Source organism: Anabas testudineus, chromosome 13, assembly GCF_900324465.2.
Source record: "Anabas testudineus chromosome 13, fAnaTes1.2, whole genome shotgun sequence".
Lineage (NCBI taxonomy): Eukaryota > Metazoa > Chordata > Actinopteri > Anabantiformes > Anabantidae > Anabas > Anabas testudineus.
Genome location: NC_046622.1, coordinates 6070149 through 6086017, shown reverse-complemented (window position 1 = coordinate 6086017; position 15869 = coordinate 6070149). Strand labels below are relative to the sequence as shown.

At 39.1% G+C, this 15869-nt stretch overlaps 2 protein-coding genes across 13 annotated transcripts in view; both read left to right on the top strand.

Moving 5' to 3' along the window:
* The window catches only part of stard13b (StAR-related lipid transfer (START) domain containing 13b), a 52798-nt gene extending 48769 nt beyond the window's left edge, over positions 1 to 4029 (top strand). For 4 of the 7 annotated variants that reach the window (XM_026376320.1, XM_026376338.1, XM_026376347.1 and 1 more), the window contains 9 exons: positions 35 to 205; positions 551 to 710; positions 927 to 1125; positions 1275 to 1488; positions 1895 to 2009; positions 2114 to 2335; positions 2526 to 2743; positions 2846 to 3022; positions 3199 to 4023. In XM_026376320.1, the coding sequence (XP_026232105.1) occupies positions 35 to 205; positions 551 to 710; positions 927 to 1125; positions 1275 to 1488; positions 1895 to 2009; positions 2114 to 2335; positions 2526 to 2743; positions 2846 to 3022; positions 3199 to 3316 (1594 nt within the window). In that variant the 3' untranslated portion in view covers positions 3317 to 4023. Of the gene's footprint in view, positions 1 to 34; positions 206 to 550; positions 711 to 926; positions 1126 to 1274; positions 1489 to 1894; positions 2010 to 2113; positions 2336 to 2525; positions 2744 to 2845; positions 3023 to 3198 lie in introns of all 7 variants that reach the window. The other 3 variants (XM_026376306.1, XM_026376312.1, XM_026376329.1) reach the window with 2 other exon arrangements.
* A 2645-nt stretch (positions 4030 to 6674) lies between these two features.
* LOC113173007 (neurobeachin-like) overlaps positions 6675 to 15869 on the top strand; it is a 174735-nt gene continuing 165540 nt past the window's right edge. For all 6 annotated transcript variants that reach the window (XM_026376260.1, XM_026376233.1, XM_026376252.1 and 3 more), the window contains exon 1: positions 6675 to 7215. In XM_026376260.1, the coding sequence (XP_026232045.1) occupies positions 6967 to 7215 (249 nt within the window). In that variant the 5' untranslated portion in view covers positions 6675 to 6966. The remainder of the gene's footprint in view (positions 7216 to 15869) is intronic.

Here is a 15869-nt window from a genome sequence, read left to right as displayed (position 1 = left end):
TTTTTCTCTGCTGTTTGATCTTTTATGGGATTAGGTTACGATGGCCCAGCTTTCAAATATCGAATCGCCTAAGTCGCTCAGTGGCGTCCCTGCAAATTACCAACCAGTCAGCCGGCCAGCTGAGTTTGTTGCAGAAGTTTTCTCTGCTGCGCCTCACTGCAATCATGGAAAAATATTCCATGTCCAACAAGCATGGCTGGACTTGGTAAGTCTAATTTAACTTCTAATGGTGTGATTCATAATTAAAAACATCTTTTTCTATTAGTGAAGCACAATTGTTAAAAATTTCTTCGAACTCATTAAACCTCTGTTTAATGAGTTCAATTATATTAATGGTTAATGGGTAGCTTGTGGTTGTCCAGCATGGTATGATTAAGCATCAACGAATTGTTACAACCAGATTACTTTATAGCTTACGAGCTGTCAGTACTTCATTTCATTGTAAATGTAAACATGTACGTACTGTAGATTTAGCTTTGTGTTAGTCCAGCATAGTCCTATTTGTAGCCAGTAGTGCAGGTTGTCAAAGATGTGTTGAAATCTCTTCTAGGTCTGTGCCAAAGTTCATGAAGAGAATGAAGGTACCAGACTATAAGGATAAGAATGTGTTTGGAGTGCCCCTCTTAGTGCATGTGCAGCGTTATGGACAACCCCTGCCCCTCGCCCTGCAGCAGGCCCTGCGGTACCTAAGGAGCCAGTGTCTCGACCAGGTCAGCCACAGTACACACACTCTCTGGTTACATATGTCTTACATTTTCACATGTGATGTAACAAGAGGTTGAGCTTACCTGTTTATGTGAAGTGGTATATAGTTTCAGTGTACAATGACTGACGCAGGTTGTAGATACAACATAATACACTTTACAATACCATCAGCTGAAACTCAGTAGAAGGTGATTGCATTTTGCCGTCTGGTTTGGTTTCAGGTGGGTCTGTTTCGCAAATCAGGGGTGAAGTCTCGAATTCAAGCTCTGAGGCAGATGAATGAGAATTCTCCAGATAATGTGAACTATGAAGATCAATCTGCCTATGATGTGGCTGACATGGTCAAGCAGTTCTTCAGGGATTTACCTGAGCCTTTGCTCACTAGCAAGCTGGGGGAAACCTTCCTCCATATTTATCAATGTAAGGACATTAATCTCTGTTTACGTGGCTTTTTTAAAATGAATGTAATTATATATTTTTTTAAATATAAAGTGACTTTGCAAGATGTCTTTTCTGTCTTCTACCACCAAAACAGAATTAATACAAAATCCATTCTCTCCTATGTGCAGATGTGCCAAAGGAGCAAAGGTTGCAAGCTCTCCAGGCAGCTATCATGTTGATGTCAGATGAAAATCGGGAGGTGCTGCAGACACTCCTTTGTTTTCTCAGCGATGTCACTTCCTCTGTGGAGGAGAACCAAATGACACCGATGAACATTGCTGTGTGCTTGGCCCCATCCCTCTTCCATCTCAACATACTCAAGAAAGACAATCTTACACCAAGGTACCTTTTTGTTGTGTCTTCCACGGTTGCAATTAAATTACTGTATGTGGTTTTGGGTCATGCATGCATTATATTAACTCCTGCATCATTATCGTCACCTATGACTCCATAAAGATAGACATAAAATGGGTTACAGAGTTTGGTCAGCCCTCGGGGGTGCAGTAGATTACCCTCTTTCTGGGCCAGTTTTAAAAGTACATGGGACTCTTTTAAAGCTCTGTGTTTTATTAGATCATGCTGTGTACAAACAAAGCAAAGCTCTCTAATTTACTATGTTGAAATTGTTGCTAAAAGGATCAAAGGGATTTCCTGCAGAGCGGAAGAAGGGTTTATATACTGTGTTTTGCAGGGACGTTGACCTGGGTACTCTGCGAGCCTAATAAGATTTCTGTCTCCTAATCCCCAGGGCCATGCAGAAAAAGTATGCCACTGGCAGACCAGACCAGAAGGATCTGAATGAAAACTTAGCAGCTACACAGGGCCTCGCCCGTATGATCATGGAATGCAACCGTCTCTTTGAGGTACAGGAACCTGTAGTTGACATGATGCAGGATGCAATGTCATCAGGCCTCTCTCTCTTTATAGTTACCCTGATTCTTACCTTCTGCTTTTATACACCCATTAGATCCCTCATGAGATGGTTACTCAGTCGCGTAATTCTTACGTGGAGGCTGACTTGCATGCACCAACAATTGATGAGCTGTGCAAGCAGCTGGAAGATGATGATGGAACTTACCAAACACATATGGAGGGGAGACTTCAAAACCTGTTTAAGGAGGCTCGAGAAAAGTCCAAATGTTGGGTGTCGTGTAACAGTTCTGATAACACAGAGCTCTACTATAAGAAGGTATTAGTTGTTATTGTATTAATTTGTTCTTGCTCAATATATAATAGTGCATCACAAAAACAACAGTGTCACTTATCAGCTCCAGATCGTAAAGGTTACAACAAAAAGAAAAATATGTTGCTCTTTTGTACCTCATGATTGGATCTTGCTTTCAGATCCATGATGGTTTGTGTCCTTGTGCCTCATCCAGGTGGGAGATGGGAACCCTCTGAGACGTTGGCGAGTGGCTGTAGAGGTGGAAGCGCCACCATCTGTGGTGTTGAACCGGGTGCTGCGAGAGCGCCACCTGTGGGATGTGGACCTGCTGCAGTGGAAAGTGTGTGAGTCACTGGACAAGCAGACGGAGGTGTTTCAGTATGTTCTTAATCGCATGCCACCTCATCCCAGCAGGGACTTTGTAGTACTCAGGTGAGCAATGATAATAAGAAAAAATATTACATATTGTCCTTTATTTAATAGTAATAATTCATGTTTTTGGGTAAATTCTTAATCTCTGTCTATTTATTCAAGGTCATGGAGGACAGATTTGCCCAAAGGTGCATGCTCCCTAGTTTCTGTGTCTATAGAGCATGAGGATTGTCCTCCTATTGGAGGGGTACGAGCTATTGTTTTGGAGTCCAACTACCTGCTAGAGCCCTGTGGCTCTGGAAAGTCCAGACTGACTCACATCTGCCGAGTGGACTTAAAGTAAGTCCTTCACAAAACTTGTTACAAGATGTCGTTGTGAACTCTCTTTTTCTGTCATATATAATCAACAGTGCAATGAATGTTTTCAGTTGCATGTTTAAGATATTTATCTAAAGCTTGTTGTATGTGCATGTAAGCTAAAGTATATTGAACATACATTGTAATTTTGATTTCAGAGGAAGGACTCCAGAATGGTACAACAAAGCCTTTGGTCACCTTTGTGCTGCAGAAGCTGCCCGGATCCGCAACTCCTTTCAGCCACTAATCACAGATGGTCCAGAGACCAAAATCTAAAACTCTTTGCCAGTTGTGTCTGCTCAGCCATGATCAAGATTGAGCCTTTGAGTCATTGCTAAAACTCAGACACACAGACAAGACCCCAGAACTTAAGCACAATGTATTCATATTGTTTTCCCATAAAACAAATGCTCTGAAAATAATTTTATACTCTTCTGTACTTGCACAATGACAAAAGAGGTGCTGAGCATAATTACTCAATGGAAAATGAATCGTCCTGCCAATATCCTTTGCATTAGGATTTTATTTACATGTATATTATAATAATTATTATCTTAATATTATTATATTACTGTTGCTGTAATCTACAATGTCTAGGACATTCAAGCTCTTAAATGCTTCTGGGAAGCTTTCAGATGTTAAAGCTATAATTATTATGTTGTACACTCAAGTGTCTGTATATATGTGTGTGAATATACTGTAGATGCAAACAATATGTATATATTGTACATATGTGAAGGGACAACTAGAACAATAGTGTTGATTTCCTATATATTGAATCTTTCTCAGTGTCAACCTTCCTGAAATACTCATGGTACAAAATTGTAAGCTGGTTTTACTTTGCTTCAGTATTGCCATTTAATTTTATTAAACTTTGACCTCGTATGGTTGTGAAAAGAATGACTTAAGGTTTGACTTGATCATACCTGCTTTAGGGTACTGGATTGTGCAGTCAAGTACAAGAAATATCATTTTTTAATAAAAATATAAAAAACTGTACAATATTTGTATGCACTGATTCTTAATCTTGCTGCTCCATCAGATTGGATGTGGCATATGATTGATCTCTGAAGGAGTCTAAATCCCTGTCATGTATAAATAATGGTAAACAGTGCATGTGATGTCTCATATCTGAGATAAGAGAGACCCCTACTGGCTATTCTGTGGAAACACATGCAGCCCAAGTGGGTTGATGGACACTATGATTCTTCCTTTCTCTCCATTTTTAGAATCAATTTAGATTTCAACTCATTTTGTCTGATATTTCCTTACAAATACTATGAAAGAGGAAAGCGAAAGGGGGAAAAACATGGGCCTTACACACAAAACAGATGAATGTTGTTTTCCACTAGATGGCTCTTTCCAATCAAAACCGTATTCATCTCAATGTAGCCCCCCCCCCACCCCCGCAACTCACCACAATATTATTGCAATTAAGTCCACAGTCCACACTTTCAATAGTACTTTTTGTTGTTTTGAACAGGAAGCAATGATAAGAGGACAGTCACTGCTAAGACATCTCACAGGCGAGAGATAATAGATCAACTACAGTTTCAGTCTAAAGGGATGTTTACACTCTTTGTATGTACATTGTGGGTGATTCCATCTGAGCTCTTCTCCAAACCTGAGTTTGTGACAGCTCCAACACTATAAAATGTGTAAAAGAATCATGCACCATACTATAACAACACAGGGTAAGATGCAGTGTGTCTCACCTTACTGCACAAATCATTACATGAAAATCCATTAAGGATTTCAACAATCCTTTCACTGCAGGTCACTGAGTGTGGATCTGCTCTTCTGATTCAGTCCCATATCTGTGCTTTCGGTGTGCGAATGACAAAAGCAAACCCTCTCAAATCATTCTCTAAATGAATGTGCTACTTCATTCATCACGCTGCAGACATACCAATACAAAAAGAAAAAGAAAGAAATAGTATTCAGAGACATTTACAGCTTAGATTTCTATTTAGTTTAATCACAGCGAGCAGGATAAATAATCAAATTATCTGCACTGCATTACTGCTAATTGAATGACGCTTTGAAACTGCACAGTAATAGACATGATAGGTAAAGCTGTATAAAGACCGACAGTATTTCTACATCTTTTGAAGGCATGCTGACACAGATCAGCTTAATGAGGTCATGAAATGCAGGCTCAGCTTCCAACTGTCAGTCAGGACGATGGACAGGATTGTTGCCAAGCTGTCAGTGTCAGTCTTTTATGTAACCACTCGAACCTGGTGGCTGTAAAAAAAAAGTTTTTCCTCCTAAAAAATTTAAATAGCTTGAATACGTATGTTATGGCATAGCCTTGCCATTGCTATCATATTTTCTCCCATAATAATATACAGTAAAATTAAAGACCACATACAAGATAGGGGAGTCACTCTTCTTGCTTGTCTCATTAAAACGTTTAAGACACAAGGCAAGTAATGCAATATTTCTTCTATATAATGATTCTGCATTTTCTTCATTAAAACTAACAAACCTAATCATTTAAAGAAATACTTGATTTCAAGATTTTTTAGGTCTGGATATTAAAATGTCCATAGTTTAGGTATTTAGAGGATGCAGTGCTTTTTAATTCTATAATTCCACTAACTGCATTTGTAAGAGAAGGCAAAGTTAGATAGTAATATTAATTATATAAGGCCTGTGCACATGCACATCAGGTCTACATTTGTGCACTGTTTTAAGTAAAATGCTTCACAGTTTGCAGTGCAAATCAATAAGATTTAAGAAACCTATTTATCAGTGCAATAACCATTGTTAGAAAAACTAACCTAGTATTTGGCTGAGCTGCTGGTCCTAAAAGACAAAAATGGCCTTAGCTCATTTCAGTGTTGTATGTTGATGTACTATCCTGATGACAAATTAGCATTTTGGTGATGCGTTCAACTATAGTATGTATAACAAGTCACGGTAATCAAGATCAGATAAGATAGTGGCAACAAGCAGCCTGTTCCTGGCTCCAAGCAGAAACAGAAAAAAAACCCAACTTCATTCTTACTTTCGTCACAAGGCTTTCATTTTAACTTTAAAGACAGGACCAGCTCAAGCCAATGCCAAGGTATTCCTAACAAGTAACATCTATTTATTTGCTTTGGTTATCAAAATGTCAACAGCTATTTTTTTTATGCATTACAGAACAACATTTTATAAAGAAAGAATGGAAGTAGGCCAAATACACAACCTTGGGGCTCTCCATAATATATAAAAAGGAGATTTAAATATTCAATTTCACTCATGTTGCATGTGTCTTCCTCACCCAATGCAGTGATGTGACTCACTGATGTTTTTAATAGTTTTTAAAAAGGTTAAGAGAAGAGACATTATGAAGAGTAGACTCCATTAATTGTTGGTTTCTGCATAAGATGTTTTAAAAATGTAGAAAACCAACACTTTATCCTTTGTCTGGATTTTACCAGTTAAAGAAAAACTTTAGAACAAAATGATGTGCGTGTCAAGAATTTGCATTGTTTAAACTGTGGTGCTGCAGAAGCTGAATGAAGCGCTGCTATCACTCACTGCCGGGACTCGGAGGCGGTCAGTCTCCGGCTCCATCATCGCAGCCGGCGCAGGCGTGGTGAGTGGACGCCGGTGTGCGCTGGAACCGCAGGCAGGGGGCGGCAACATGGCGGTGACAGCAGCACAAACCGAGACGTGCATCCAAGAGAGCGGCACACACTCCCACAGCCAGCTTTGTGTGCACAGCGCAGGTCGGTCAGCTCACTTAACCGGCTGCCACCGACGACGCACCGGGCGCATCCACCGGCAACTCGAGAGTGGATTTTACTGACAGAGAGTGGGTTTTGTTTGTGTTTTTTTTTTTTTATTTCTTCTTCATGCTCCGGAGCAGTGATTAAAACATTACAGGGAGAAAGCGTGTAACTAGTCCCTGAAGCCTCCCAGTTCGGGTGGACATGACAAGCGAGAGACCGGTGCCGGAGCTCTCGGACCGACAACCTCCTCCAGGTCACGGGCAACACGCGGCTGCAGGCTGCGCTGAGGCGGTGATGATGTCCGGCACACGTCCAGTGGTTCTCCCGGCTGGGATTATCAATCCATCGGTTCCAATCCGGAATATCAAGATGAAATTTGCTGTTCTCGTTGGACTGATCCAGGTCGGAGAGGTTAGCAACCGGGATATAGTTGAGACGGTGCTGAATTTGGTAAGTAAACGCATCATCTCCGTCACGTTGTTGCCTAATCTCAAATCCAAAATCCTGAGTGGTGACAATAAAAATATACAGTGCTGCCATATAGCGCAACTGTATTCTTTTAATGCTGAGTCTGTGCAAGTGATGCTTGAATTAATAATGAGTAAACACTGCTGGATGTGGGAGATTAAGCAGCAATAAACATTAAAAAGTCACACATGCTCACGCATAAGGTGGCACAATATTTGGCCTAATAATAAAATGTCTGCTCTCAAGTTTTGAAGTTCAGCAAAGTCCTAACTTCTCCGTGGTTGCTGTGTAATTGAGTAAATTGAGTAGACATGGTGTGCATGGTGTCAGAGAAGATTAAGTCATTAAATTGAAATGTGATTATTTCATAACTGGCTGGTTTATTTCAAATGACATCTGTTTTTGGTTCATGAATGTGGGAAGAAGCAGGGAGCATCCACTCTCTCTAAATGTGTATTGGTCCAGTGTGTAGTCTTTCACCCTTTCCTCCTTTTTAAATAGGCCTAAACAAACCATTCACATAATTCGCTGTATGATGATTATCACTATAGCTGCAGCAAAGTGAGAGGAGAGGGGTGATTGTGAGCACAAGGTGGTTAGAGATATGAACACATGGTAGGACGAGGGGTAGCAAAAGAGCTCAGTTTCCTCCTCTGGTACTATTTAACCATGATAGGAAAAATACAGCCAGCTTATACCTTTCACTTAGTAGAGCAGAGCCTGCTTGCAGTTGTTGGCCTCCTCTTGTTAGCACACTAGAGATTAATTATGACCTGTTCTGGCACAACAGAAATCCACTTTGTGGAGCAGGACAAATTGTAGCCTTTGGCATGTTCAGGCATGAGAGCAGTACTGCAATAGCTGGAGTTTCTGACACCATGCCCCCTCAAACTTTACAATGCCATTTTCACAGGAAATGTGCACAATATCACACTGCAGTCGACATAGATTATTTTAGTGCATTTATTTTCATACAGACACATTTATTGTTATCAGACACTGATGTCATTTCATTAACTTTTTAATTTTATTTATTTACCCTTATAGATAATGTGTACACACAGCAACCTAAAGAAGAATACAGACGTTTTACAGTCACAAACATTTGAATGAGGTTCTTAGTGCTCTGCTGTGTATAGTTATTCAGTATATCAGGTGAATGTGATTGTACTTGACATGTTTGCAAACAGAAATTCAACTTCCATCCAAATTATGTGCATGCAAATGAACCACTTACAATGCATCGATCTTGGGACCAGATGACACAATAATTTTTATTATATCTGCCTCTTCATCAAAATTACATCACAGAATGTGCATAAAGAACACTATAGCCAAGCAAGAGGGGTGGAGAAAGCTGTCATTCAAAGAACCCTTGCATCGGTTGGAGATGCCATGACTGTGAGAATTTTATGCTTAGAGGTTCAGGTTATTTTTGAAGTGTAGAGAGGGTGTGAAGATCCTGAAGGATCCTTAACTGTATCTCATGGGGTCCAATTTGTGGAGTAATGAAATAATAATGTTTTCCTGCATCTCTGAGGAACATCCTGGAAAAGTTGTGGTTGGAGGATCCCTGTCTGAACATCTACAGTATCATGGAAAAAGTGCCTTGTTATAGTCTTGTTTGTTTTTTAGGTGCTCTTTTTGTTGAACTGTAAAGGTGAAAAATCTCATGATAAACTAGATCTGACATTACTGTTCTCTCACCAGTATATGTCAACATAGAAATGTATCCTAGATGCTAAAAAAGATTCAAATAGTCACCAGCCATCAGAAATGTGCAGTTTATCTTAACTGAATTAGGCACAGAGCACTTTAAGAAAGTGAAGCATTGAATTACATTGGCCTAGAAACACATTCTGCATCTACAGTGCACATGAGTGTTTTGGTCTCATCTGATGAACAAGTACCAATTCATTTTCTGCACTGTTCTGTTTTAGAGTAATGGGGATCTGGTGCCTTTCCTATGAGCAGAAGTTGAAAATCTGTGGACAGTTTGTCTTTTTATCTCAGGGCTGAAATAGATTTAAGTTTAAAGTGAACTATATATAACTATAATCTAAAAATCTGATCCATTTTGTGATTACAGCCCTTTTTGGCTTGAAATGTTCATTGAATTAGGATAGAGTCAACCTAGTTTCGCTACTTTGCAACTTGGATCACTGAAAAAAATATTTTCCTTAAGGTGTAAAAAAATAAAAATAAAAATCTACACAGATTTTTTTACACCTTAGGAAATGTGTTTTCAGGATCAGAACCACCAGCATCTGTTTTCAGTTGCACATCTGCCCTCTAAACAAAAAAATAGATCATACGATAAATAAAATTTGGTATAAACAAGATGAAATTGCTTGGTTCCTTCCAACCCTGAAGTTGGAGCAAAGAAGCTTTGTCTCATACTCAGAAATGCAATTTACAGTAGTCACCCCCTTTGCGACCTGTCAGCTGACTCACTGCTTTCTCCAAGATGAGAGAAGAGAATTTATTTCTACTTTGCTCATTTTCACTTGGTATGAGTCATTCAGAGACTCGTTTGAAAAGAGAAACAAATGAGAGTCCCGTTACTCAACAGCGTGCGTCTTCGTGATGAAAGTCGAGTATGATCGGTTGGATAATGAGACAGAAAAGGTGCAAAAAATATGTTCGACCTGTGAAATTAGGGAAACAATTTCAGAACACATTCTCCTCTCTGTCCTGATATTTTTGAGTAACAGAGGTTTCATGCTGTCAACAACTGGTTGATACTAACACATACGCATGCCAAACTGTAGCCTTGTTTGTTATCAAAAAGCTTATTTTGGATTCCTAAATGTAATTCTCCACCCAAACTCAACCCATGCAGGCTTGAACTTTATAAAGAACAGGAGTGTTGATTTAAAATAGTGATAGTGTTGTTTGCTCAGTTCTTATTGTATCCCCACCTATTGCCTATTGTCAGCTTAGGTGGCAGGCTGAGATATTTTGAAGGACAGGTACTTTTTATGTGTAATATTTGATCATGAATAGTTGCCAAATCAATGATTCTCATTAGCTCGGCGACTTGGCACATGCCAATGCTATTATCCCTATGCCGGTTACAGTTGTACACATTAAATTATAATTAGTAATCGTAGATCTTTGCTGTGTCTGATTACAAGATGCTTTTGCGAGAAATGTCACTGAATCAGAGCCCAGTGTAAAAGGAACAGCTCTGAGGAGAAACAGAGTTTATATGACACCTGTTGTTGAATTGAAAGCTAAGTTAGTCAGGATTCTGTTCTTTTGTGTAAGAGTCATGTGATTGGAGAGTTGACATACCTGAACCGTGTGGCTGCTCAACAGTGTGTGTCAGCAGATTGCGCTGGAGCTGAGCAGGACTTTTCAGACCGTGATAATTAATGGTAAACCAGCTGAAGTACCTAGAAGAAGTCATGTTTATATATTAAACGAGCCACAGTTAGGTAGATGATGGGCGTACAAAGCACGGGACTTTCACACCAGAGATTGGGGGTTTGCATCCTGTTTCCTGTCTGTGGTTAAGTTTAGGCTACAAAAACACAGATGTGTTGTGTTTCAGGTCAGTGTGGATTTTTCCATCCAAAAGGATAAACATTTTCAAGAACTTAAAACAAATCCAGTTGCCACTAAACACCAGTTTTGGGATAACCAAGACCTGGATGACTGAGAATCTTTACTGACATAGATTAGGAAGATTTGCAGCATTCTCAGTTATTGTAATTTGATTTTAACTAATACCTGAAGGGCTGTGCAGAGCAAGGGGGACCAGGGAGAGGACAGGTTGGGTTAAACAGAGTTGATAAATTTTAGGTCCTATGCTACTACCAGCATGAATTGCATAGTGTAGCTTTAACTGGAACATGTGATCCAATACAACCTGAACGGTGTACAGCGAATACTGTAGGAACAAGCTGGCAGGGGTCACCATTGTTGTCAGGAAATTAATTGAACGGACACAGGGTAAGTTGGGGATGCTTTGAGATGGAAGCGTTAGGAAATCTCTGTGTATCACAGAGGAACATTGTCTGATCTTCACAATCTAGAAGCTATATTCTGGTTGGTGCTAGAAGTCATTTATCTTACAGTCATTTGGCTTTCTCACCTCTGAGAGACTTAATCTTCTCTTTGTATTCTGTTGAATTACAATTGTCCATATAAAAATTGTGTAATACTTACACAGTGGCTAGCTGTCAGCTCAAAGAAAAAGAGAAGCATCTGTGTCCAATCTTCCAGTCTGTCCTGCTACAGGAAGTACATTTAGCTGGATTGAATGCTCTAAATTGCTAATAGTTGTGAGAGTGAGTGACTTTCTGTCTGTCCAAGTTATTCCCAATGATGGACTGACAATCTGTCTTTTGCCAATTGAATTCAAAGATAATCTCCAACCCCTGTAGGTAAAAAGAAATCTAATGATAATTAAATATAAGTGACAGAATAGCTCTGGTCAGCATCAGTTTGGCACACAACCAAACACTGTTTCACTGTAAACATTATCAGGTTAATTAAATAAGAACTGAATGTCATTGCCCCACATGACCCCAAAAATTTGTTGGTGCAATGGTGTAATTAAATGTGCTAAAAACCAAGATACTACAGTTTTGCGACTGCGCCCTTTATCAAGAATAATTAAAGGGGAATGTCATTAATCTTTCATGTATAGCCTGCCTGAAATAAAAGCTGTAATTAAGATAACATGTAATGAGACAGGTTGTGGAGTTATGCCTTCAAGGTTGATATAATTGTATGGGAATTAAATGGAGTAACAAAAGGGAGATTAAGCGTTGCAGTTTTACCTTGACACATTATCGAACGTGTATCTTTGAAGTTGAACTTCTGCATGTCACTGTGAATTACACTCTCTATTAGATATTCATCAGTGAAGTCTCTCCTGTACATGCTGAAAGTGCTAATCAATATTAAGGGGATTATAAAAGTGGGTTCTTCTTGTAGAGTCCTAATATGAAGGCTACACCCACTGGTGTAAGTGTACAAGTGTAATTGTCATTGTCAGTTCAGGCTCAGTGTGGCATTTAGAGAAACATGATTGCATGCAGAATAGGTGTTTTCTGTGTGGATTGTTACGTGCATCTGGACAGCACTATTAGTTTTTCTCTCTTCATTGCACTATTGACAAAAGTGTTACTTTTGTTCTGGCCTACAGATACTGAATATCATGTTGCTTGCTGCGAACAGCTACTTTAAAAAAATAGCTTGAAGTTGCACTGTAATTTGCACTAGTTTTCTCTGAGGCATTTAATTCACTTTTCTGTGTGATAACAATAGCTTTGATTTAAATTATAGATCTGCTATCACACCTGTCTGAAGCAGAGAACAAATGGCAAAACAAATGAATCAGGCAGCAGGACAAACATACTGTATTGACAATGTTGTCTTACAAAACATAACTACAGTACATTTCACTAAAGTCGTGTTTTTTAAAATTATATCTAGCGTCATCGCACATTGTGAAGTTCTGGAACGTCTAGCTGAGAAATACATAAATATATCTTACTGACGTAGTGTAACGGTGTTGATAAATGAATCCAATAGTCAAATGTTTGACATGAAGTCTGTTAGTGGTGTAATGGTTATGAAACTGCAACATACATATCACGTCCCTACATAACTGCTACCATCCTGCAGGAGACATCTCACCTCTCACCTCACTGTGGAATCTCCTGCATGCTAATATTCCCTGATGTCCCTAGATTCCATACACTATCCGGAAATAGGCTATATATCTATCCATTATCCCAACCATTATATATCTATCCACTCCTAACTGACCACTTAAGGAATGCCAGAGTGCTGGGGCCTATTCATGCTGCCATTGGGCGAGAAGTGGGGTACACTTTGGACAGGTCACCAATCTATCACAGGGCTGCCATATAGAGACAGACAACCATTCACACACACAGTCACACCTATGGGCAATTTCAGAGTAACCAGTTCAGCTACCATGCATGTCTTTTGGATGGTGGGGAGAAATCAGAGTACACAGAGAGAACCTGCATAGACACAAGGAGTTGCCTTGTGGCAAGGCTTTACATTAACAAATGAAGTGTGTCTGAAGTAGCCTTAGTGGTCTTTCAGCTGCTGCATTCAGGGACCTTGAGAGTAGGTCAACCACGTTGTGCTCAATCTCCCCAAATATGAAAAACAAATCAAAAAGAAAGATAGAAACCAAACCAGAAATCAAGGTCTGCACTATGGGTTTAAAGAATCATTACACATGCAATCTATAAGTACATAAAAATCCAATTATTTCTTGCAGTTTTTCTGGATAACAAAAATGGTCTCAACAATGTAGCCCCATTTGATCTTTTGCAGCTGATCAGATGCAGCCTCTTAGATCAGCTTGCTTGTCGCGTCTTGTGACTCCAAGGTTTATGTACCATTGCTGTCAGGGTCGCCATTTTATGGAAGGATTTAGTGCTTCTTGTTCACTCACATTTTGTTCATATAAGTTTGCTCTTTGGTGCCTTGTCCTTCTAGTGGGACCCCTGTAGTTAGTTTAGTCAGAAAATCTGATCTCCGTGTTTGATGTCATCCTCATCTATGTCCATAGTACAAAAATCTAACAGTTTAAAACCAGCGGGCAACTTTCTCATTCCCTTAGTTTAAGTAATGTGATAGAAGTATTACGGGAACTCTTATTTATTTCATGTTGTCCCTCACTGAAAGAGTATGCCAAACTGGCAATTTCACAGAGATGTTCTGTCATTGTGGTAGTTGAAAGCAGTGTTTATTGGATCTTGCAAACCGTTTTATTGCATGGGGAATTAATTGAAAATAGAATCAAAGCCGCTTTAAATTAATTAACTTTTGTTTCATATTGTTGAATGAAAATCAGTTAAACCACACCAGAGTGAAACCTTTATGTTCATCGACTGGCTCCCTTAAAAACAAAAAAGAGAAATAACTACTTTAGTCTGCAGCTCACTTTGCTGTTAAAGAACAATCAATATAGCTGGAAATGCATAACAGATGAAAGACGAGGATTAAGATTTGTGTGTGTGTGTGGCCTAAGCTGCTTTCAGTTATGGCCGGCCTTCACTGTAAGCATCCCTGTGCTGCTGTTGAGTCACTTACACACTTTGATCAATCTTGGATCAATATTACCTCTGAGAACTGGTACCATTTTGCAAGTGTCACATTTTCCACATGTTTATCCCCCTCAAGAGTTTTTTGTGGGTCCTTGTTTTTTTTTATTGCTCTTCAGTCAAGAACAACTGCTTTCATGTATCATTAGACATTCTTTATACTTGATATAAACTTCATATTCCTTTAGAATATACTGCTACTAAATACTAACACCTTAAAGAAGGGTACTGACATATCAATTTTGTTTTAAATATAATTTATTAATAAATATTATTTTGAACCTTCTGTATGGTCTTACTCCAGTCCTTAGCTCTTCTTGTGTCCTGCTAAAATGTCCTTGAGCATTAATGTCTTCCTTCTGTATTTGTAGGCGCTCACATCTCTGTGTGGAGTAGCTCTAGAGTGAATAATAATTTACTTAGATGGATCACTTAATAATTTCATTAGTGCTGTTAATGTATCTGTGATTGTACCCCGTATGCTCTATATGGTAAGAGAATTAACTCGTCAGCATTCCTTAGGAACAGCAGTGTTCACCTTCATGAATTCTTTACTGAGCCTTTCCTATCTTCCAGTTTGAACTGCATGCATCATAGAAGGCTACAGTATGCTAAAATTGTGCTTCCTCAGTAAAGTTTATTTTCTACTAACCCATCCAATTTCTGCCAACAGAGTTTCTTCTGATCTGCTCCATGATAATCGTCTTAGGATTTGAGGGAAAATTGAAATTCAGATTCTGCGCGTTTAAAAGTAATTTACTTGAACTGTTGATTGATTCAGAGAGCATGCTGATATGCTTTTTTTTTTTTGTCCTCAACCAAGGACAAAGTGAAGGACGGCATTTTAACATTTTGTCTATACCGTGTTATTGGTCTCTCTGATGTTGAAGTATTGTAGCATTGTTGTGATTCTAATTTATATGAGGTCTCTGCAGGTTTTTAAATTTATCTAGATCTGCTTTTTTTTATGATATAAATATTTTGCATCCATTTATTTAATGGATGATACTCTGTACTTATGCAGCGTGTTGGGTTACTAACATGCTCCTGCTTTGGAAAGTAAAACGGTACATTTTATTATTGTCTATTATTCACTGATTGCAATGTTCCTTCAAAAGGAATTCAGGCTATTTCTGTAAGTTGGCTTTCTGTACATCAGCAATGTAAAAACATCAGCAAATTGTAAATTAGGTTTTGAATAAGCCCTTTTTGATTTTATTAATAAACCACAGTGAATGTGTTAAGGAAATGCTAAGGAGATGGGTCAAACGGCTGTGTGGAGGCCATGGATCTATTTTTCTCTCTTCCCTTGGCCTTACTCTTCTCTCGCTATGCTTCTCCCTTTCACTCGCTTATGCAGGGTCCCTGGGAGAGATGCTGATGGTATATTATTTGGCTTCTGCCTACATTTGTGTCAGGGTGTATTCTGGGATGCATCTCCCAGCTCTGTGGGATAATTTTTACCACGGGCACCCCTGACTTTTTGGTTTGTCGAAGTGGCTGACCTTGTTTTTCAGGACTTTTTTTTATTACAAA